The sequence below is a fragment of the Leptodactylus fuscus genome, chromosome 2 (assembly GCF_031893055.1).
Source record: "Leptodactylus fuscus isolate aLepFus1 chromosome 2, aLepFus1.hap2, whole genome shotgun sequence".
Lineage (NCBI taxonomy): Eukaryota > Metazoa > Chordata > Amphibia > Anura > Leptodactylidae > Leptodactylus > Leptodactylus fuscus.
The window spans coordinates 34,580,948-34,604,699 of record NC_134266.1 but is presented as its reverse complement, the minus strand read 5'-3'; the positions used below and the strand labels follow the sequence as shown (position 1 = coordinate 34,604,699).

The following is a 23,752-nucleotide window of genomic DNA, read 5'->3' as shown; positions in this document are numbered from 1 at the left end:
ACAACGGACATACGGGTGCAGATGTGAATACGACCAGAACAGTTGCTCCGCACCACCGCTATACAGAACAGGACCTAAAGTCCCCCTTGTAAATAATCACCTCTCTGTCAGGGGTCCCGTCTCCACCGACATGGCGATTGTGTCACTTTTACACCACAAAACTGGTGCACTCGGCTTTATAAATCTCCTCAGTTTTTATTGGCGGCATTTTCCTCATTTTTGGTGCGTCTTTGGGTCAGTTTAGTTTTTCCCCCATAGGTGACACTTTCTAGGTTGGAAGATTTCTTTAGTAATATAAAAAAAAATAATGCTGCCATTTATCCCACCCCAAAAGCTGCAGGAAGGGTCATGTCCGTCCATGCTGACACCACTTAGGTCTGCCCGGGGTGTGTCCCCTCCTGTCCCCGTGTAGTTGGGAGGAGGTCCCGGTGCAGGAGCCGCACCCCGGTCCCGTACTGTAGCCGCACCCTTGTCCCCGCCGGACAGTCCCCCGGCCCCTGTGACAGGGTGTGAGGGGGGGGAGGAGGAGGAGGTGTCACTGACAGGGCTGAGGAGGGAGGAGAGCCGGAGCCGCTCCCGCCCCAAGCACAAGATCCGAGCCCGCACTCAGGGCAGCTGATAAGACCCTCCAGCCCGCACTGTCTCCCGCACAGAGTCAGTGTCCCGGCTGCTATGTCCCTCCTGCCGGCGGTGTAAGATGCGGTGACCCGCCAGTGCACTGCGCACCTCTCACTACTTGTCCTCTCCTCCATGTGCTGAGGGACAGAAGCTGCAGGTAACAGCATGGAGAGCAACGGGATCTTCACCACAGTGCCGGCCAATGGGGAGCTGGGGGTGAGGGAGCCGCCGGGGTCAGGGGATGTCCAGTGTAGCCCCCCATGTGGTGCCCCGGCAGCCTGTGCCCTACCTGAGCCCCTGTCTGCAGGTGATGGTGCCCAATGGCTGAGTAAGCAGCGCTCCCTGCGGGTCGTCTATGTGCTGAATGACAGTCTGAAGGCGGCCATGGGGGGCAGCCCGGAGTCTGGCGCCCTGCACTGCCTGCGCCGCGCCTGTGACAGTGAGGGGGCGCAACTCACCAGCGTCAACTTCGGGGAGCTGGACTTCGGGGAGACCGCAGTGCTGGACACCTTCTATGATGCAGGTGGGTGCAGGAGCTCTGCTCTATGGGGTGTATGGAGGGGGTAAAGGGGGTGCATGCTCTCATACTAGGGCCTTAGTAACACCTCTGCATATTAGGGCTCACTCATTGGGGCGCATCTATTTAGCTACTTGTGCCTTTATTTGGTGTAAATTGCAGTTCTTTTGGCCTTTTTGCTTCATTAATAACACATTTGCACCTTTTTGGTCTATACGGTCCACAAAAAACAACAATGGAGGCACAACCTTTATTTTTTCGTTGATGATGATGATGCATCACACCATGGACGGATGACGTCACGTACTCAGGCACATAGTATAGAAAATGAAACCAAAAACCAAAACAAAACACATGCGAATGGTTTTCCTCCCATTGAGAATGTAGCAGCGGTGGACGCAGATGTGCCCCCTACCATTCATTTCAATGAACTTGGCGTTCCCCACTGCAGCTACTCTCTCAATGGGAGATTTGGGGGGGGGGGCCTCGGCTGTCCATCCTCTACTGATTATCAATTTATCCTGTGTCTTATGGATAGAGGAGAAATAATTATCACATAACTCCTTTAGGTTAAGGCCCCCACGGGACGACCTGCAGCTATAAAGCGCAATGGCAACACATTGCGGCTCTTTCCGCAGCACTTTAAACAAAATTTCACAGCGTTTTTCTTCACAGACTTTCTGTTACAAGTATACCTATGGGGAAACCGCTGGCGTTTCCGTAGATATACGGTAATTGACATGCTACAATTTCCAAAATCGTTCCATTTTTGGAAGTGTAGAGTATCTATAGGGGAACCTAGCGGAGTCTAAAAGACCTCATTAGCACTAGATGACTTTAACCTGCACTGAGTATAACGGGCTCCTCTGGTTTACCCCTGTGGGGTTGTAACGCTGATACTGGTGGTGGGGCTCCGATAATCTGCCCATATCCGTTCTCTGTAGGAATTATCGCCAACACCAGCATAAGACACTATTAGCTCTATGTGTCATCCATGTCTTGTAAATTTCAGCTAAACAATTATTTCCTCCTCGCACAGAACAATCTATACTAGTTCCCAAATACAGAGTAACCCAAGCTGAATTTTAGGGTGACCTCTAAATAAAGTGCATGATACCCAGTCCATTACATGTCCTCTCCAAAAAGAAAGAGGGCCCTGCAACCATCCCCAAACCCTCCAAAACAGAAGGCCCTGTAAGTGACACCATAAAAGGGGCCTTAAAGGGAATGTGTAACTAGAAAGTGACCCAGTGTTAAGTTTTCATTTTATTCATTTATTTTGTAAGATTTTTTTTTTATTTTAGTTTTAAGAATTTTTTTCAAAGTTTACATTTTATAGTTTATCTATATTTTAATATAATATAATTTTTTTTAAAAGGATTCTAACATTAGAATCCCGTTTTTTAGCTTATCCCACGTCGGAATAGCCTTAAGAAAGGTTATTCTTCCCCTACCTTTAGATGTCTTCTCTTTGCCGCCGTTCCTTAGATATCCCGGTTTTCGTCCATATGCTAATTAGTTTTCTTGCAGTCCCGGGGGCCGGTCCCCAGAGCTACAAGAAAACTATCCAGCGCCGCCGCCTTCTGTTCACCGCCTCTTCTTTCCTGTTCGGCCACAAGAAAATGGCAACGGACGTACACAGGTGGAACTTTTTGAAGAAGAAATGACAGGACAAAGAAGAAGAGGCAGAGGCGGTGAACAAGAAGTAGGCTGCGCTGGATGGTTTTCTCGCAGCATTGGGGACACCCCCAGTGCTGTTTGAGCGCCCCCAGTGCTGCAAGAAAACTAATTAGCATATACATGAAATCCGGAATATCTAAGGAAAGGCGGTGCGGAGAAGACATTTAAAGGTAGGGGAAGAATAGCCTTTCTTAAGGCTATTCCGACATGGGTTTAGCTTAAAACGGGATTCCAATGATAGAATTCCTTTAATACATTCATTTTGACACTAAGCTTACTATTGGAGTAATACTTATTCACACATTATTTACCTCACACACAAGACAGATAGGATTACAAAAGAAGATCACACCTCTATAGATAACACTATTGATCCATCAGATAGAAGATATTGCAGCATGTCTGGCAAACTGCCCCATAGACCTCAATGAGTCTATTCCAGTCTATTGCTGCCTATGACTATGAGACTGCTGTAAAGCATGCCACTAAATGCTGAGAACAGTGGAGAAGCTGTGGCAAGATGGCAGTGCCCATAATTATGTACATAAAATACAATAAAAAAATAGACCTGAATGGACCAGCAATGGTGGGGGCCCCAGCGTTCACCTCCCCTGCCAATAAAATACCTATCTCTGAGAACAAGAGAATAGAGAGATACCGAGCACACTTATAGTGTAGATGGTCTATTATAAATATATAGATGAATTATCTGGTGTTTATGAAAAGAACTCAGGACCTGGTGGCCTCTCACCTGATCGGGTTGTGACTCCGTTCACAACTCCGTTTTCAGCAATATTAGGCTTCGTCAGAGTGAGAGTGGCAGCACGTCTCTATAACACTGGTCAAAAACCAGGAGGATGCACCAATGGAAGAACAAAAGGACGGCGCTCTCAGGTCCAAAGGAATTTATTCAAAAAGAAGATTGCACAACGCAAAAACAGTTGCCGCGTTTCGGGTCGGAACCCTTTATCAAGTGCGTAACTAGTTAAAAACAATAAATATAGTATATGTATAAAAAACATGAATATACAAAGACATAATTTAAAAAACAGATTAGCTTGTCAAAGAAAAAAAACAACAGACCACGACGTTATTAGGCAAGAAAATCATTTACCTATAAACCCAGAACCTATAAACAAATCCAAGGTATATTATATGAATTCTGAATTAAGCTCAGGTGATGTATTACACATCATTAGTCATAGACAAACTATTATATATTGATCATATTATTCATACTCGAGATAACTATAGATCCTTAACATCCCATATGTTCAGTGACTATTATTATATTTCATTAGAACAAGATTCCAGCAATAATATTGTCTTACCTTCACTAATCGAGCTTCACTCAAGCTAGGAAGAAATAAACTCTATACGGAGCGCCTCGGCCTATTTAACCGTACCGCTCCATGTGCCACTTCCGGAGGAAAAAGATGCGGTCCAAGCTGGAACGCATGCTCATTAGCTAGATGTTACGAGCCTTTGTGCAAATTTTTTCGGCGGAATATTCTATCACCACAAGAGCACGGGCACTCCGCCCGCACCAGAGAAACCAACAGTACGGGCTAAGAAAGGTCGTACCACCGTTTTTTCTTAGCCCGTACTGTTGGTTTCTCTGGTGCGGGCGGAGTGCCCGTGCTCTTGTGGTGATAGAATATTCCGCCGAAAAAATTTGCACAAAGGCTCGTAACATCTAGCTAATGAGCATGCGTTCCAGCTTGGACCGCATCTTTTTCCTCCGGAAGTGGCACATGGAGCGGTACGGTTAAATAGGCCGAGGCGCTCCGGATAGAGTTTATTTCTTCCTAGCTTGAGTGAAGCTCGATTAGTGAAGGTAAGACAATATTATTGCTGGAATCTTGTTCTAATGAAATATAATAATAGTCACTGAACATATGGGATGTTAAGGATCTATAGTTATCTCGAGTATGAATAATATGATCAATATATAATAGTTTGTCTATGACTAATCTAATAATGTGTAATACATCACCTGAGCTTAATTCAGAATTCATATAATATACCTTGGATTTGTTTATAGGTTCTGGGTTTATAGGTAAATGATTTTCTTGCCTAATAACGTCGTGGTCTGTTGTTTTTTTTCTTTGACAAGCTAATCTGTTTTTTAAATTATGTCTTTGTATATTCATGTTTTTTATACATATACTATATTTATTGTTTTTAACTAGTTACGCACTTGATAAAGGGTTCCGACCCGAAACGCGGCAACTGTTTTTGCGTTGTGCAATCTTCTTTTTGAATAAATTCCTTTGGACCTGAGAGCGCCGTCCTTTTGTTCTTCCATTGGTATCTCTGAGAACAAGACATTTGACTACAGTACATCAAGTAGATCTTAAAATGTCTAGGAATGAAATGTGAATTTACATTCTCAAGTGCCGGACTAATCTCGTGTCCTCTCCAATGTTTCCATCAGACTTTCTGATATGGTGGCAAGGCTCTGTGAATGGTGCGGACGGTTGTAGGATATGGCAGCACACAGCAGGCGTGTGTTAATGGTAGTCATACATTACACATATACAACTTGTATATAGTTGGAGCAGACTAGTACAAAGGTTGCTGATACAATTGTAGTCGGATATTTTAGATCTGCACCTTACTTCGCTGTGGCCCCCGATTGGTCTGGACAACCCCTTTAAGAAAAATGTTGCACATTGGCTTCATCGGTATCAGCGTTGTGTTGCATGGACAATAACTGCTGCTTTTTGCTGTGATTTTATAATCTTGAACCCTTTGGCAAACGTCAGTAACGCCAAGGCCCCACATGGCATCCCGCAGCAAAAAAGTGCCGTGGGGCAACGCATGGTGGTTCTTTCCGCAGCGCTTTAAACAGAAAGTTCGCAGAGGTTTCCACTGTGGACTTTCCGTTTCAATTATATCTATGGGAAAACCGCCTAATTCATGGAAGGAGAAACAAGAAAGAAAGACATTTCACATTTAGTCTGCAAGGCAAGAGTGGAAACGCAGTAAAAGAGGGAACCGATCCAGAATATTATCTTACTGTGTGATCACAAAGTCCTGATTATTATCAGTCAGATCGATCAGAGAGATACAAAGATATAGAAAGAGATCAAGCTTGAATAAAATACAGGCAGTCATCCAGCAGAGCAGAGGAGTTGGAATAGGATAAATTTTGGCCGAGTCAGAAAAAAGTTTCCAAGTCCGGCATCAAAATAAAATGCTAAATTATTTTTAAAGGGATCCTATCAGTCAGACACAATTTTTTTCTAGGTACCACGTTAGAATAGCCTTAAGAAAGGCTATTCTTCTCCTACCTTTCATCGTCTTCTCTGCGCCGCCGTTCGCCTACAATCCCGGTTCTTGTTGGTATGCAAATTGTCTCTCTAGCAGCACTGGGGGCAGGCCCCAGCGCTCAGACAGCACTGGGGGCGTCCCCAATGCTGCGAGAGAACTATCTCCAGCGCCGCCTCCATCTTTGTCAGGAGCGTCCTCTTCAGCCTCTTCTTCCGGCGGTGGCTGGTAACTTCTAGGCCTTGGGCAGAGCAGACTGTGCATACCCCCAGGCCACAAGAAAATGGCCACTTACAATGCTGTGCAAGCGGCCATCTTCTCGTGTCCTGTGGGCATGTTCAGTCTGCTCTGCTCAAGGCCCGAGGCCTAGAAGTTACAAGCCACCGCCTGAAGAAGAGGCTGAAGAGAACACTCCTGACGAAGATGGAGGCGGTAGAGAGAGTTCTCTCGCAGCATTGGGGACGCCCCCAGTGCTGTGAAAGAGCAAATTTGCATACCGACAAGAACCGGGATTGTAGGCGAATGGCGGCGCAGAGAAGACAACAAAAGGTAGGAGAAGAATAGCCTTTCTTAAGGCTATTCCGACGTGGTACCTAGAAAAAATTGTCTGAATGATAGGATCCCTTTAATTATATTACCGTATAGAATTATTAATATTGTGTAATAATATGTATATTTTATTGCATATTTACTCTTTTAGGAGCTGTTCACACATAGGAATTTGATGTTGAATTTGAAGCAGAATCCACCACAAAATTCCCCACGGAACTTAAACCCTGAAATTTGTTTGTAGTGTAAATGCCATAGGAAAATCACAATGTTTTACAATAAGGGCAAAGTGGATGGGATTCTAGGGAAAACCATGCCCAGGTTGCGGTAAAAACCGTGGTGCAGACACGCCGCAATTTCCAAAATGTCCTAAGTTGTAATGAGGCTGTACAGAGAATGACTTGTAAGTCACAGCCTGGACTATAGCCATATGGGCATCCTTCACCAGCACTATTGGCTGGGAAGAGTTCCTATGGTGAGACTCTGTGTTGGTTAGCTGCTCCCTTAAGTCTTGACAGTCACCAGTGGTAAGTCCTAAATACTGTTCTTAAATGGGGACTATAAAGGAGTCTGCATCAATATCTAAGGGGATTAAAGGAGTGGAAGCACACAAAGCAAAGTCGGCCACATTTGTAGGGCTAACCAACTATCTTGTGTGTTTGTGGAGTCCCCTTCCTGTTGGAGGAGAGAAAGATTGCACATATTGAATTGAACTGCCTGATCCTTTTGTTCTTAGGAAAGATGAGTGTCTGACAGTCACTTTCTCCCCTCTCCAGGTTCACAATACATGCACACCCGGATAAGACTGTATGGAAGGTCAGGAGGTTTAGCATGTGTATTGAAGGTAATAGCATTTTAGCTACAAGGAAGCCTAAGAATGGCCCTGGGAATACTTCTCCTGCCCCAAGCTTATTGGTGAACACGACCTGTTCTAGGATTTATTGACCTGTTGCCAGTTAAAGGCAATGTTACACCATGTGTGTTATTTATTGAATCCAGATATACAGGGGGTGGACAAAAAATGGAAACATTTGAGTTTTTGGCATCATAATCTTTGAACATGTTGAAATCAATCAAAACTTGACCTATTTTAATGTTTTTTTTGTTTTGGCAATTTTGTTATTTGATGTTTTTTTTTAAACTACCTTTTTTTTAAGACTGAAATTTAAGGAAATTGGCTATAACTAGAGATGAGCGAATACTATTCGACACTCCCGTTTCGAATAGCACGCACCCATAAGAATGAATGGAAGCGGCCGGCACGCAGACTTTGCCGGCGGCCGGCCACTTCCATTCATTCCTATGGGTGTGTGCTATTCGAAACGGCCGTTTTGAACAGTACTCGCTCATCTCTAGTTATAACCTTCTAGAAATGGCAGACCTCTCAGACTTTCAGAGGCCAAATTGTTGGTGCTCGAATAGCAGGCGCTAGTGTAACAGAAAGTGCCCGAATGTTTGGCGTTTCAAGAGGTAATGTCACAAAAGTAATGACTGCTTTTGAAAGAGAAGGGAAAACGTCCTCAGCCAAGCACAGGTCTGGTCGAAAGTCGAAGTTGTCTGAGAGAGAGCGTCGGACTCTAAGGGCTCGTTCACATCTGCGTTGTTCGGTCCTTATTGCAGGTTTCCGTTTCCTGCATAAAACATATGCAGGAGACGGAAGCCTGCAGGAGACTTTCTCACCCATTCATTTGAATGGGTGAGAAAGCTGTCCGGCCGTGCGCGGCAGTGAGCGTTTTGCGCTCTCCGCCGCGAAACCGGGTTTTATAATCCGGACACAGAGTCGGACATGCACTACTCTGTGTCCGGATAAAAAAATCCGGTTTCGTGGCGGAGAGCCTAAAACGCTCACCGCCGCACACGGCCGGACCCGGTCTATGGTTTCCGTCTTCTGCCATGCAGAAGACGGAAACCATAGAACGGAGACATGAACGCAGGTGTGAACCCAGCGTAAAGCGAATTGTTAGAGCGGATCACAAGACCACAGCTCCTAAAATCACTGCAGAGCTCAAGAGACACGTACAGAACCCAGTTTCCACAAAACTGTTTGAAGGGAGCTTCACAAATCTGGATTCCACGGAAGAGCTGCAATTAGAAAACCTGCTTTCCAAGACAAATTTTTCAAAGCGTAGAGTGGTGCAGAAACCACCAGAAATGGTCCCTCGAGCAGTGGAAAAATGTGATTCTCTGACCAATCATCGTTTACCCTTTTTCCGACCTCTGGCCGTCTTTACGTTTGGAGACCGCCAAAAGAATGATTTCAGCCAGACTGCCTTCTCCCAACTGTCCAACATGGTGGGGGTTCAGTGATGATCTGGGGAGCTATTTCTTGGAAATCCACCGGGCCAATGATTTCCCTTCATGGAAGAATTAACAGCCATCACCATTTAGGACTTTTGGCTGACCAAATTCATCCTATGGTCCAAGAACTGTTTCCAGAGAGGGATGCCATCTTCCAAGATAATAATGCACTAATCCATAGAGCAAGAATTGTTAAAGAATGGCACAAGGAACATTGTAATGAATGACTTTCCGTTCCGGACTAGGCCCAAATGAATGGGAGGGAATCCGCGTCAAGATAGGGCAGGTCGCCAAAAAAGGAAATGACCAGCTCCCTTTGAATTCAATGGGAGGCAGATTTTTGACACGGATTCCACGTCAAAATCTGGACCAAATAACTGTGTGTGAACTAGCCCTATCTGTCTTGTCTGTGATGTAAATAAGGTGACTGCCGCAAAGAAACCCCTTACAGTGCTGGCAAGTGTCAGTGTATGGACATGACTATAAATGCAGGAACTTTCTATGGTCTGGGACTTGTCAGAAACCCAGCCATGATTTCCTTATTGTGGACAGGCAGGGACACTGCCTGGGTGAGAAGATAACACGGCCACAATAAGGAAATCATGGATGCTTTTTGGCTGTTATACTAGCTCAACTGAGCATATACTAATAAACCTAGTAGTTCTAGTTACTTCACAGTGATGCAGGTTGTGAGGGCTCATTCCTACCACAGAAGTAGCTATTCTCTGCACCTTCAATAGTGTCTTACTAAAGTCACCCACTTACCCTCTAAATGATCAGCCATTGTCTTGCAGGCATTAAATCTGCAGAGACTTCTTTTCGCAGTAAAAGATGACAGCGAGCACTCACGCAATAAGAACGGAGCTGTAACTATAATTTTGGTACTTGGTGCAGTCTCCTGCTCTATAGCTGTGGTCAGAGGAAGCCCCTACCAGGATGTCTGTAGTCGCTGACTGTGGCATATTCAATTGAGACTCCCCTGCCATCTGGAAACCAGGTTTCCAGGTGACTCGATCAAACACCAGGGGACCCATCTGTAGTCAACCCTGCGGTCCTATAAAGGAAGCCAGGTGCGGTCTGGGCAGTGATCCTTATCATTATAAGTGTAAAAGAAAGATAAAAACTAGTAATCCTGTCCAGGGAATCTGCAGACACCAGGTTATACAGCACCAGGAGATGAACAGAGTGATAGATCTTTCTGTGAGAAGATACAGTGTAGTTTATTCATTGCTATCCAGCAGTATATCAAGTTACAGTGTCCTCAGGATACAATATTTTCTGGACTATTGTATCCTGAACCCGGACACAACTGGCTGATCCTTTTGTCCTTGGAGAGATGAGCACCCGCCAGTGAAGTGTCCTTGTTCACAAGACATTGAGCTGAGCATGCATGTGTCTGGGGGTCTAACAAGGTAATTGTTGACTAAATAAAGGGGGGGGGGGGAGAGAGAAATGATCCTGTCTCCAACTCCACAGCCTTGATATATGTGAGGTCCTTCTGGCTCTGTTGGTGTCCGTCATGTGTTTATTTTTTGTGGCCTATGGCCGGGCCCCACATAGTGTGAACACAACAGTTTGACCCCAGCAAAAACGCCGCTGAAAAAACCTTGGTGTTATACAGTCTTTTTATTATAGGGTGGTATATTATATTGATGGTGTATCACATAATACTAAATCACTGCAGTCTTTTTCATGCCAATATTAGCTGTAAAGAATTGTAAGTTTCCCTTGACACTTGTCAGATTTTGGATTCTGCACTGAAATCTATGTCCGCCCTGAGGAGAATCTGAATCCCATGCATGTAAATGGCGGCTAAACTGCACATAATTCATTGCTACAATGCATTTCTTTCACAATTAGCATCACATATCAGCCAGGAGGATCTATGGGTGACCTTTTATATAGTCTTTAGATCAAGGTCAGTGAATACTATCCCTCTATTTACACAACACCAATAATTCATCTTGTAGGATACAAGGACAGGCCAGTTGTTAATATACATTCTGTAGCCGCTATTGATCAAAGCCAGGCTTTCCTTCTGGGACAGCCATAAATCCCCTCCAAATGTGACATCAAGTATGGGCCAAAATAGCCATGCAAATGTCTGTATGCTCTGTACACTACTTCTACATGACACCGGCAGACTGTCCTCAGCACACGCGACTGAGGTTACACTATTTCATGTGACGTATGACCTGTTCTGTCTTCAGGACCGTACATCATCTGATGAAAAAAGGTTTTATAGAAAAGTTATTAGGAAAAAATAATGTAATATTCTCTGTAGTCTTTGTATCTGGTATAATTCTTTACATTGGACGATGCTTCATATAAATATGGTTGAAATTTACAGTAAACGGCTTACACAAAACAAATGGGGGGGGGATTCATCAAGACCGGTGCATTTTATGCTGTCTGAATGTGCGCTGCACCAGCCCTAAACCCCAAATCCTACATATAGAAAATAGAAGTCCTTGGACAGCCCCTTTAAACATAAGGATGAATTCTGCCATGGTCTCTTATGAGGGTCGTCCTCTCAAAGAAAGAATATACAGAATACTAGTAAAGGGAACCTGTCACATTGCATATTTTGTCTGATTTGCAAACAGCTAGTTATAGGGCTGGATGATCTGAGCAGACCGTAGGGCTAGTTCACACGGGGATTCCGCGTGTGCACATTCTGTCTCGGCTGCCGCAACGGAATGTCGGTGCAGTGCACGGTATCCCGTTGCGGTTTTCTGCTCTGGATTAGTCCGGAGGGTGCTGTCGTGAGGTGGCTGCTGCGGCTGAATCAGCAGCGGAATCCGCCTGAAGAAAGGGCAGTTCACTTCTTTTTTTTCCGCGAGCGGGAACAAACTGCTAGCGGAAAAAAAGAACACTAGTGGTCTTCATAGACCTCTATTGTGAGGGGGCGGATTTTGAGATGGATTCCGTGCCAAAATCCGCAACCTCTTACCCCGTGTGAATGAGCCCTTATCTGGTTCTGTAGGGAAAAATTTAGTATAACTTGTCATTTATTGATTGAAATCCCTGCTATTCCAATATGTGGGAATCTAGTGGTTGGTCCTAAGTGACTGACACTCTCCTGTATGATGGCGTATACAGAGATATCATGCTGTAATATGTCATTCGATAGGATTTATATAAAAAGGGGTTCTCTGGCCTCAAATGAACTATCCACAGAATTGGTCATCAGTATGGTTACGTGTAGGGGTCTGACCCCCATATCCTGCACAGATCAGCTGTTCCCTCAGCCTCCAGACACTACAGCAGTGGGCGGGGGTAGAGGCAGTCTTCTCCTATAACTAATAGAAGTGGAGCTGCAGTTCTCCTGCACTGCCACTAGAGAGTAGATGGAGCTGCAACTTCACTTCTATTAGTTATAGGAGAAGACTGCCTCTACCCCCCGCCCCCTGTCCACTGCTGTAGTGTCTGGAGGCTGTCAGAACAGCTTGATCTGTGCGGGGTACAGGTGTCAGACCCCCACACTTAAGATACTGATGACCTATTATCTAGGGCCAGAAAAACCCTTTAAAGTGAGCAATGCAGTCAGCAAGCATGTACAATATAAGAATACACAGAGTAATGGAACAACCAAATGATGCACCAATGACACAGGCTTCGTATAGGAGACATGACTGTATTCCCAGCATTTGGGAAGGATTATCCTGACCTGTACATCAGTGAGTCAGCATAGGGTAGTATAGATCCCTACCTGGACACTTTAACATTTTATTGTCAATATGACCATACAGTTATGTGCATGGTCCAGTTTTTCCATATAGAATTATTGAAGAAAATGACTCTTATACGTTCATAAGACTTGCATTCTGAGGCTTGAGAAAGCGCACACAGTTGCGCGAAACGGCTGTTGCCTACTTGCCTGATATGCTCTATTCCCTCCCTGCACTACTTGATTTTAAAGAAATCTGTTACCTTAATAAAAGAAGTATTTTATGAAGACGAGCTTGGATGTGGGTGAGTGCCCTTCCTAATTTTTTCTACATAGACTTTATCATTCACTTTTATTGTATGTTTATTGACGTGGACAAGAAAGTGTACACCCCAGAGCATTGTCACTTCTCAGATTTATGTTCACACTGTGTGTGTTAGATCCATCGCTGTAGTAGATCATTGTCTGATAGATTCGGTGACACCTGGAGGGACATAGACAGCGGTGGTGTATAGCAGTGTGGGTTGGCAGAGTTCGATTGGATGTAGCAGAGCTGTGACCGCTTAGTGATGAAGCAGAGATGTGGTCAGTGATATAGTGATGTTACCTTAGTAGTGCAGGATAGAGCTGAAGCAGAACCTGATCCGCCACCTAAATAACCTGGCTGGAGGCTTCAATACTCAGTGCTTGGCTGACCCTGCAATGTGATGCTCAGGGCAGCGCCTATAGATTTCCTGAGACCCCCCAACCAATAACATGTACTAGAAGGATGGGCTTCATAGCAGGAAAGTATAGATTCCATCTATATGGGTGTGGGAAATTGTCATCTCCTGTCATTTTGTTCTGTAACAATAGCCATCTGTTCTCCTGACCTAGGAAACAGCAACAAACAGCACAATACAGGTCGCACCTCCAGGGTCTTACATTACTTGGATTTGACCCTGCAGTTGACTCCTTACACTATCTGTTTGACACTCCTGTGACCTGGCCAGATTTCGATTCACTTCTTACTTGCTACTATGGTAGCCATGTGACTGTGAGCACCGTTGTTTTTCCTCTATGACGCTGTATCTGACTGCTTAGGTATGACCCCGCTTCTAAAGCTTTATATCGCTACCAGCAGAGTAGAGTGCTCCTTTAATGGTCCCGACATGGTATCGCGCCTCCTTGTGCTCCCTACAGTACAATGCCCCCTCGATGTCCCTCTTTATATGGCTCCCACAGTATAAAGTCCCCTTAATATGGCCTCTACTGTATAATGTTTCCCTTAATTTGGCCTCTACTGTATAACACCCCCCTTTAATATGGCTCCCAATTGTATAAATACCCCATATATGCCACCACATGGCGGACTGTAGGTGAAACATGCTGTTTATTGCTGTCTTGGCTTAACCTCTGCACATAGCAAACCCTTGACGTTGCCATAAAGAGCCCCTTTGGCCACATATTATAAGGACATGCATGCACCACGCTCCTGTATATGACGGTCTGCACTCCCACCCTCCATCCTTGTACAATATTTGTGGAACACACCACAATCTTCTCTATATTTTATCTATCTATCTATCTATCTATCTATCTATCTATCTATCTATCTCTATCTTATCCTCATTGCTAGACACATCATCCAATAACGTGCGATATATTTCATCAGACAATTCATTTTTTCCTTCTTTATGAATACAAATTTTGCAACTTGGCTATAAAGACTGCTTCAAAACTGCATGTGTGAATGCAGCCTTAGAGCTGGTTTTGATCATTTGAGATTTCTTCACAGCAGTCATTGAGTAGAATATCATATTTTATTTAAAGATGGGATTTGTTCAGCCAGTAAACTCTTTGCCCAAAATAAATCATTGGACTAGATGCCCTTTTTACAGCCTGGATTAGAGTGGATGAAGCAACCCTGGCACAAATTTAGGTGACACAGTGCATTCTTCCTTTGCTGTTTTCATTCTCTAATCCTGCACGTTTTTATCGTGTCTGTTTTATTTCCATGTACAAAATTGTTCACCGAAGCACCGATATACACTTGAAGACAAAAAAAAACGTGTACATAAAGCATGAACACTGTCTTCTATCATTGGGAGAGACCTGTCCAGCCTGGCTTGCTCTGCACGTCACTCCCTTTTACTTGTTCTGTTACAAAAGGGGGGGGGGGGGGGGGTGGATTTATTATGGTTTTTTTGCACCACATCCCCAGTTCTACACCTTGCTCGCCACTTTCCACGAATATAGGAGGAGCAGGGCAGAGCGTGGCCGAGCTGAGGACGTCTTGGCCCAACATCTTTATAACTCACAACAGTTTGCTAGTTCTGGAATAGCAAAGACTTCCATTGTGTACAGGCGAGCACCCGATTTATTAAGAGGCCTCCTGATAATTCACACCACACTTATGCCATTCGGGGCCTCTATTATGCAAAATACCAGTCTTAATAAATCTGCCCCGTGTGTAATAAATCTGCCACATCTTATGAGTCTAAGGCAGTGGTTCTTAACCGGGGTTCGATCGAACGCTAGGCCCTATGCACAGTTCATTTTGTGTACCAGTAAAAAAACCATATACCTATGTCTTGAATTTTGAAAAAAAATCATACTTGACTTATCATTAAAGAAGGATTCGGTGAATGTGCATATGAAACTGGTGGCTTCGGTACCTCAAACAAGGTTAAGAACCACTGGTCTAAGGGTAAGTTCACACAGAGATTTTTGTCAAGGGGATATTGTCACTCCTTGGGGAGAGACCACCATATAGGTGTGTGGAGACTTATTAAGCCTTTAGCACTCCACTTCGCAAGGGACCATGGGAAGAATATGCAGGTGTGTCTTCCATGATGTAATTAGGAAGTCAGCTGCTGCCTCAGTGTTGCAAACCAATAGAGGGCGCTCACTGTTATTTCCGCCTCAAAATCCTGACCAAAAACATGGCTCCCATTGAAATCAATGTTAGCCGGTCAGGTCTTTTATACGGGAGCCAGTTTGTTCGACATGCTCATTCTTCAGGTCGTTTCGCCTTGCAATTCGGCCTGAAGACACTCCCTCCTCCCAACTAGGTCCATTCATTGGGCCTAATCCGGAGCGGAGTGCGCGACTGGATGCCGGTGCAGTGCGCTGGAATTCAGTCGTGGCTACCCGTATTTTGGACTGGAACCTGAGGCGGCTTCCATGTGAACTTACTCTAAAACTTCTATTTTGAGCTGTTACTCCATTGTATAGACCATCCCCTTACTGGAGTAAGATTGGGACAAATTTTGCAACTTGGTGTTCAGACAGCCAGACAGGATAACTACACCCCTGTAATATTCAGCTGTATTGTGAGTGGGGTGAAAATGCAAAATTGTTGCAAAAAGTTTTTGCACAAATTAAACTCAGAATTTTGGGGCAAAATTCTGGTGTGCGGGACTTGAATATTTTCACTGTTCTTACATTTTAATTTATTTTCATATTAAAGAAGGCGTTACATATCCTGGACATACCTTGAGGCCCAGGTGTACACTGCTGCACCTTGTAAATCTCCAGTGTTTCTCCTACACACACACGTCCTACTTGGGCGATATGTATACAAAACATGAAGATAATTATTGCTTCTTTTTTTTTTTTTTTTTTTCTAAAATCTGTCAGAATCTGCTTATGTAAGGTCTTAATAACTTACAATAGATTTTAGACCTATGTACAGTAAAACAATGGAGGTGTAATTATACGCAGTCTTAATGATCACAAAATAACACCTGCAAAAAAACTGCAGCAAATAAAAACAATACAAAAGCCATTAAAAAAAAAATCAAAAAAAAAATCATCTCTTATCCTGGAGATCTTGCGGCGTAAGTAGTGGTAAGCTGTCAGTGTTTAGTTTGCTTTGCTGATTGGTGGAGGTCTGATCGCTAGGACCCCCACCAATTTTGAGAATAGAGGGTACTTTAGCTCTCCCATAGAGAATGTTTTGGTGGACGCAGACGTGCCCCATCTTCATTCATTTCATTGGGAGTGCTCGACTAGTTTCGATGCTCCCTTTGATATGAATGGAGTAGGTCCTTCCTATACTTGGGATTAATGGGGGTCTCAGTGGTCAGACCCCTACCAATCGGTAATATATCCTATGGATAAAGGTAATTAGTGTTTGCGGCATAACCCCTTTAAGTCATGCTCTCTTTGTCGAACAAGACAAAAAAAAATTTAGGATCCACCCCTGGTCTTGGTGTAACCAAATACTGATATGAATGAGGCCTTAGTGCGGCCATTTGCAAACCTACTTGTTTTTTATTGTGTCCATTAGAGCAATAAAGATTTGGTTTCGATAGTATTCTCCTATATTTCTATAGAAAAGCCGCCTATTAAGTGACCCACGGACGACCATTGAGGCTCTCAAATCTTTACACGTCCCCTGTATGATTGGGAGGGGGTGCACTGACTATAACATCTACCGGCACAGGAAATGGGAAGCAATCAGTCAACAATAATACCGAAGCTAAATCCGTCTCGCAGCTAACTGTGACACCACGGGGTAAAAACCAACATGAAATTCCTGAATGAATATTTCGCTAAGCTTCATTTCACAGCACCAACTCACTAAGTAAATAGTTCAGCAGGGAGACGGAGACTTGGTTATGTAATAGTGAAATCAGGGTGATGGGATGGCTTAAGTTAAGCCCTTGGTTTAACCAGCATTGTAATATTTTTCATTATTAGGATGCTGGTTATTAATGGTGTCGGCCTTCAGTGATCTGTGCTATTTATGGTAAGGTCAATGACACACATGACACTGCGTTGTTAGGCCTGGTCCACATCTGTGTTTGGTAATCCGTTCGGGGAGTCCACATGGGGATCCCTCTGAACAGAATACCGAACACATTGACAAGCGGTGAGCTTATGAGAGCACATGGACGCCATCGACTATAATGGGGTCCGTGTGCATTCTGCACACTGTTTGCACGAGTCATGTGGACATGAATCATGAAGTACTTTTCTGTCCTCATGTCGCGTGCAAAAGCACACGGACCCCATTATAGTCTATGGGGTCTGTGTGCTTTCATAAGCTCTCCACTAGCCAATGCATTCATCGGGGCTGGGGGTCCCCATGCAGACACTCTGAACTGATTACCAAACGCAGATGTGAACCAAGCCTTACTTGTGCAACCATTGGCCACCCTTGTCATTCGGACTTGACACAGGTGTAATTTGGGCCCCAGTGCAAAATTTGTATTGGGTACCCATTCCTTCCTTGGGCCATTTAGGATAGAGAGATCTCTTATGTGGCGGAGAGACCTTTTGGGGGCTACTGCTGCACCCCTTTATAGCTATGCCTCTGGAGCCAGTACTGTACCCTCATACAGGTGACTATGTTCTGTACATGCCAACATGACAGGCAGTCGCTGGCACATGACTGCCGAGGCTAGCAATTGGCTGTAGTGATCAGGTATCCGCTTATGGGACATCACCCGTAGACACCAACAGGGACCTCCGGAGCTTAGTGGGTGATTGAACAGGTAGAGTTTGTTTTATTACATTTTATGGCATTTCCAGCTTGGGCATTTTTTTAGGGGTAAGTTCAGGCAATGACACATTTATATTCATCAGATTTGTTACACAAATGTCAGCAAATGCTGTTCTCACCTGAATGAGGGTTGGAGAAATCCATATATGTTACCAAAACAACGCTATTAGGAGGAATGTGTGACTACAGTAGACTCCAAGTTGCTTTTTTATGTTACAATTTTTATATGTGACTCTTCCCCTTTGACATTTCTGGGAAGAACATAAGCAGTGGAAAATGCCACCTACATTACTGAACTTGTGGTATTCCAGTGAAGCAGATCTAGTTACATTTCCCAGAACTGTTTCCTTAGGAAAGTGCACAGCCATGATCAAAGCAACGCCGCAGGTTCAGTCCTAACATTGGTCACTCTGTCACTGACAGATATAATGGATAGCATTGTGTATAGGCTGATGCATTGATGGTTGGCTATGACAAGTGGCATGATTCTGGTTATGATGGTTTTGGGGGTTTTTTAATACAGAAAGAACAACCAATTTTGGGGTGAACTCAGGTGGCTGCATGTGGTTTGGATATACCGTATATACTCGAGTATAAGCCAACCCGAATATAAGCCGACCCCTCCCCTAATTTTACCACAAAAACTGGGAAAACTTATTGACGCGAGTATAAGCCGAGGGGGGGAAATGCAGCAGCTACTGGAAAATTTCCAAAATTAAAATGGTCGGAGTTTTTGGGTGCAGTAGATGCTGGGGAAGGGGAGGGGGTGTTTTGGTTGTCTGTCTGCCCCTTCCCTGAGCTTGAGGACTGGAGGTTTTTTCTTCCCCCACTTGTAATTCAGTCTGGGTGAATATAGGGGATCTGCAGTGCTCCTATTAACCCCTTCCTGACGGAACAGGAGCACTGCAGATCCCCTATATTCAGTAGACCGGGCACTGTCAGACACAGGGATACCTAATGTGTTTGTGTTTCACAGTCATTTTCTACTTTTATATGTATTCTAGGGAAAGGAGGGATTTACAACTTTTATTTTATTTTTTTTCTTATAATTCTTTAAAGCTGCTTTTTTTCCACTATTTTATGGGAGATTCTATACATTACTATTGCGGCTGGTCATAGACCCCCCCCCCACCCCTCCCAAAAAAAAAATAATAGTTTTTTTTTTTTTTTTTTTTGCTAGACTCGAGTATAAGCCAAGGGGGACTTTTTCAGCACAAAAACTGCTGAAAAATTCGGCTTATACTCGAGTATATACGGTACTCTGTGTGAATTCCGCATTTTATGAGTTGTTTTTTTTTGTGCAATAATTGTTCTCCATCACTTTTGCATTGTCCTTGTTACTTACCTGGAAGGGAAGTGTGTCGGGGTAGGTCCAGATTTGTGTTCACTTAGGCTAAGGCTCAACGTTGCGTATATGATCCCTACAAGCTGGAACACAGCCCGGAGGAGGGTGCACCAGATTTATGAGGAAGTCTTCTAAAAATGATGAGTGTTGTATGGGAAACATTGCAAAGACTTGAGTGGAGCACAGACCAACACGTTAAGAGAAATGGATTATATAAATGCTCTAGAAAAAACTGTATGGTCCAGATGATGCTTATGGGATATTTGGAATGTCTTTAGATGGCAGTGAGACTGGGAATTATATTGTTCTCCGGGGTATGGATATTATAGGTGACTTGTTGCACATTTAGTTTCTACTCATTTTGTGCTTACTTGTAGCAGAGACAAGTCTTAGTTGTTTGACGTGTTTTGGTTTCACTTCCCTTCCCCTTTTTCCTTCCCTTTCCCTCCCCCATTTCTCCCCACAACCCTTATTTTTGGAATGAAGAATTGTTGGAAAATATTTCTTTGTTTTTTGACTTTGATAATCCTCTCAAAAACCTAAATATTTTTTATATGTGAAAAAAAGTCAGTCTTCATAAACTTTCCCACAATTTTTTGCACACATTTGTATTTGCACCAGAAATTAAGACCTTTCCCCCTCTTGAGCTGCTCTTCACACTTTTGGCTTGTGTATGGCTTATTTTATGATATTATACAATTTCCCACCATTGCTTTGCTTTGTCTTTAAATAGGATTTTCTATGTCCTCGCAGATCGGCGGTATTATATACTGCTACAAAGCTGATTCAGTGCACTGTCAGCTTTGCCGGTATGCTCTATGGTTGCAGAGATATCAGTGTTGTTAGTTTTGGTACCGATATCCCTCCACTGTCAGAAGCACAGGCCTAATGCTTGGTTCACATCTGCGTTCGGTATTACGTTTGGAGAGTCCGCATGGGGACCCCCCCCCCCCCCCCCCGAACAGAATTCCAAATGCAAGCGCTGTATAATGAGGTCCGTGTGCTTGCCGCGCGCTGCTTGCACGAATCATGCAGACGGGAAAGTAGATAGTGAACTAGTTTCCTGTCCACATGATCCCTGTAGAGATCTGGCGGCAAGCACACAGACCCCATTATAGTCTATGGGGTCCGTGTGCTTTCACTGGCACACTGTTTGCAGTTGCGTTCGGTATTCCGTTCGGGGGGTTCCTCATACGGATTCCCCCGGGCGGAATACAAACACTGATGTGAATGAGGCCTTACTGCCCAGGGTCATTGCTAGGATATGCGGAACGTCTCATGACATTACAAGGCTATGGAAGAGGTTGTTCCTCATATCTCAGCGATGACCCTGAGCACTAAGGCCCTCCCTTCTGACAGTGGGGAGATATCAGAGCCGAAACTAACAGCACCATCATCTGACACTGGGCCTTGCAGCGCTGGAGTCCTGGGTTCAAATCCCACCAGGAACAACATCTGCAAAGAGTTTGTATGTTCTCCCTGTGTTTGCATGGATCCCCTCCAATTCTACAAAGACATACTGATAAGAAGGGGGAAAAAATGTACATTGTTATCCCTATATGAGACTCACAATCTGCATTTAAAAAAAAAAAAAAATAATAATAAAACCCGGCTGGCGGACACGGGTGCAAGTATGAACGCCTCCTTACTGGAATCTAATTGGATGACGCACCTGCCATTCTGTTACTCTCCATTTTTCCCCGCAAACTTAATAAACAACTCCAATCCTTCATTGGTTTTATGGTGTTTGTAGCCCGCAGGGCTATTCCCAGGTTATAGAAGAGCTCCTCTGCTCCCACAACACGGGATTGGATTCAAGAGATCCTTTGTGTCCACTGCATGGCGCTCGTGTTGTCTCAAACCTGGTAACTTTGGGATCTGTTCCAATACTCTCCAGCCTTTAATACATTCCACTTCTGACCCTGCCCAGGCTTACCCCCGCTGTGTGATCTCTGTCCTTAGCAGGTGAACACTCCCTCTTGCACCTAAATCCCCTTCCTGAATTGTCCTGTTGTGTCAATTATTCTTCGAATTATATTATATGGGCTTATAAAATATTACAACCATCGCGCACATTCTGCTGTATAAACCGCCATTCAGATTGTGCAAAGGGGAGTAGAATTTCGAGGAGTCAAGATAAAAACCATTGGTTCATCACAGAGAAACCAAAGACTCCGAGTATGGCGCGATCCTCGGCATCTTCAGACTGGACTTGATTAACCCTTTACATTATGTTCCAGATTGAGTTCCTTTTCCCCAGGACTTATGGCACATGCAGACATTTATTTCCTCGTATTTGCAGCCAGGAACAATCCCACGCTGTAGGGCATTTCTATATAAGTTGTCTGCATTATAATATTTCACAACCTAGTATAAGAACAACTTTTCTTTATGTATACGTGTATGTGCACTTGTGAGAAACCTGAATATTATGGATTGTAAATTCTCTTGTTATACTATTCTGCATTTCTAGTTCGTTGCTCTTTTTCCTGGCTGTTAGGCACAATGTAAAGAGGTTTCTCCTGAGGGACGCTTTGTGTGGGTGTATATACTGCGCTCTGTGTCTTATAGAAAGGCATGTCTGAGCTTGTCAGATGTCAGGGTGAAATCTTACTTGGGCTAAAGTTGCTGAAAATGTACATGAAGGAGCTTATATTATTAGCTTAAGTTCATGGAAACGTCTGAGACTCCATGGTCAGCCCGGCACAGGGTTTCTTGGAAATCTAGTGACGTGTTGCACATCTGTATGCTTTTACTATGCAATGCACAATACATACAGATCCACATTAGGCACATACTGTAGGCGCTGTGTATACTGCTATATAGGAGATTCTCATAGTGTAGGACAACATCATAATACAGCACATGAGCATTTATTTTTTTCTCATACAATGTATCAAAGTAAAACAAAACTTCTTGTGACTCGGTACAACTCATGTGCAGGGAGATGCCGTACTGACCCATATGGCCCATGCGTGCCGTATCTTGGATTCATACCACGTGAATCCAAAATAATGTGCCTACGTGTGAGCTCAGGCAAGTGTATATAGCTGTGGGGTAGTCAGGAGAAATAAGTGATAGATGGACAAGCACTTATAAATAGCAAATGGTCGCAGCCAGGGAGATAGTCAGAGCGTAGTTCCTTGACTTCTTAAGGCTGGTCTTACACGACCGTAATGCTTTTACGGTCCGCAAGTTGCTGATCAGCAACACTAGTTGCTGATCATCAGCTTACACTCCGCAGATGTCTGTGACATGCCGCACTCGCCCATAGAGCTCTATGGGCGAGTCCGTGCAGTGCTGTGAATTGCGGCCATTACGGACATGTTCTAAAAAGTGCGGACCTCGGTTGCGGCCTGGCACACCACGGATAAAATATCCGGTGGTGTAAGAGGCCGCATTGAGTATAATGTGTCCGCAAATGGTCCGCAATTGAAAACCCTCAATTGCGGACCATTTGCGGACTTAAACTACGGTCGTGTAAGACCAGCCTAAAGGATGCTGAGAATTTGTGGTAATTCATGATGCAATTCAGTTGTGAAATTTACGTCACATGGCCTCTTTTTCTCTTAAAGGGATATTCCCATGTTCATAATCATATCTATATTTGTAGATAATTAAAAGTTAAACAGTTTTGCAAATATAAGTAATTAAAAATTCTGCAGCGTTTTAAAGATTTCCTCTAACCATCTTAGTGGTGACAGTCTGTTATCTTGATCGTTTGCCATGGATACAACCACTAATGCAGAAACTTTCTATGGTCTGGGACTTGTCAGGAAGCCAGCCATGATTTTCTTATTGTACCTGGGATATCAGGCAGGGACACTACATGTATCAGAAGGTATCCCGGCCGCAATAAGGAAATCATGGCTGATTTTCTGACCTTAGAAAGTTCCTGAATTCATGGCAAACGATCAAAACAACAGACTGCGACCACAAAATATTTAGAGAAAATCTTTAAAACTCTGCAAAATGTTTAATGACTTATATTTGCAAAAATGTTTAACTTTTAATTTATCTACAAATTTACAAATAATTTTGTACATGGGAATACCCCTTTAAGGGATTATCCTTTTTAATATTTGTAGCCTATCTTTCGGCTAGGTCATCAATATTAGATCTGCATGGGTCTGACACCTATGACCCCTGGAACCATAATGTGTACATGGGGTAACAATGGGGCATCACATGTATAGGTGTCCTGGCATTCTGGCACTCAGCATGTTGTGCTATTATATCAATTTATTTTTTTTTACCTGCAATAGAATCTTCTAAAGCCCTATTCACATCTGTATCGGAGTCTCTGGAAAC

At 43.9% G+C, this 23,752-nt stretch overlaps 1 protein-coding gene across 1 annotated transcript in view; it reads left to right on the top strand.

Annotated features, from left to right (window-relative positions):
- Positions 1-684: 684 nt before the first annotated feature.
- The window catches only part of MAP3K15 (mitogen-activated protein kinase kinase kinase 15), a 97,922-nt gene continuing 74,854 nt past the window's right edge, over positions 685-23,752 (top strand). Inside the window, exon 1 of the mRNA XM_075263596.1 lies at positions 685-1,141. Coding sequence (XP_075119697.1) covers positions 784-1,141 — 358 coding nt within the window. The 5' untranslated portion in view covers positions 685-783. The remainder of the gene's footprint in view (positions 1,142-23,752) is intronic.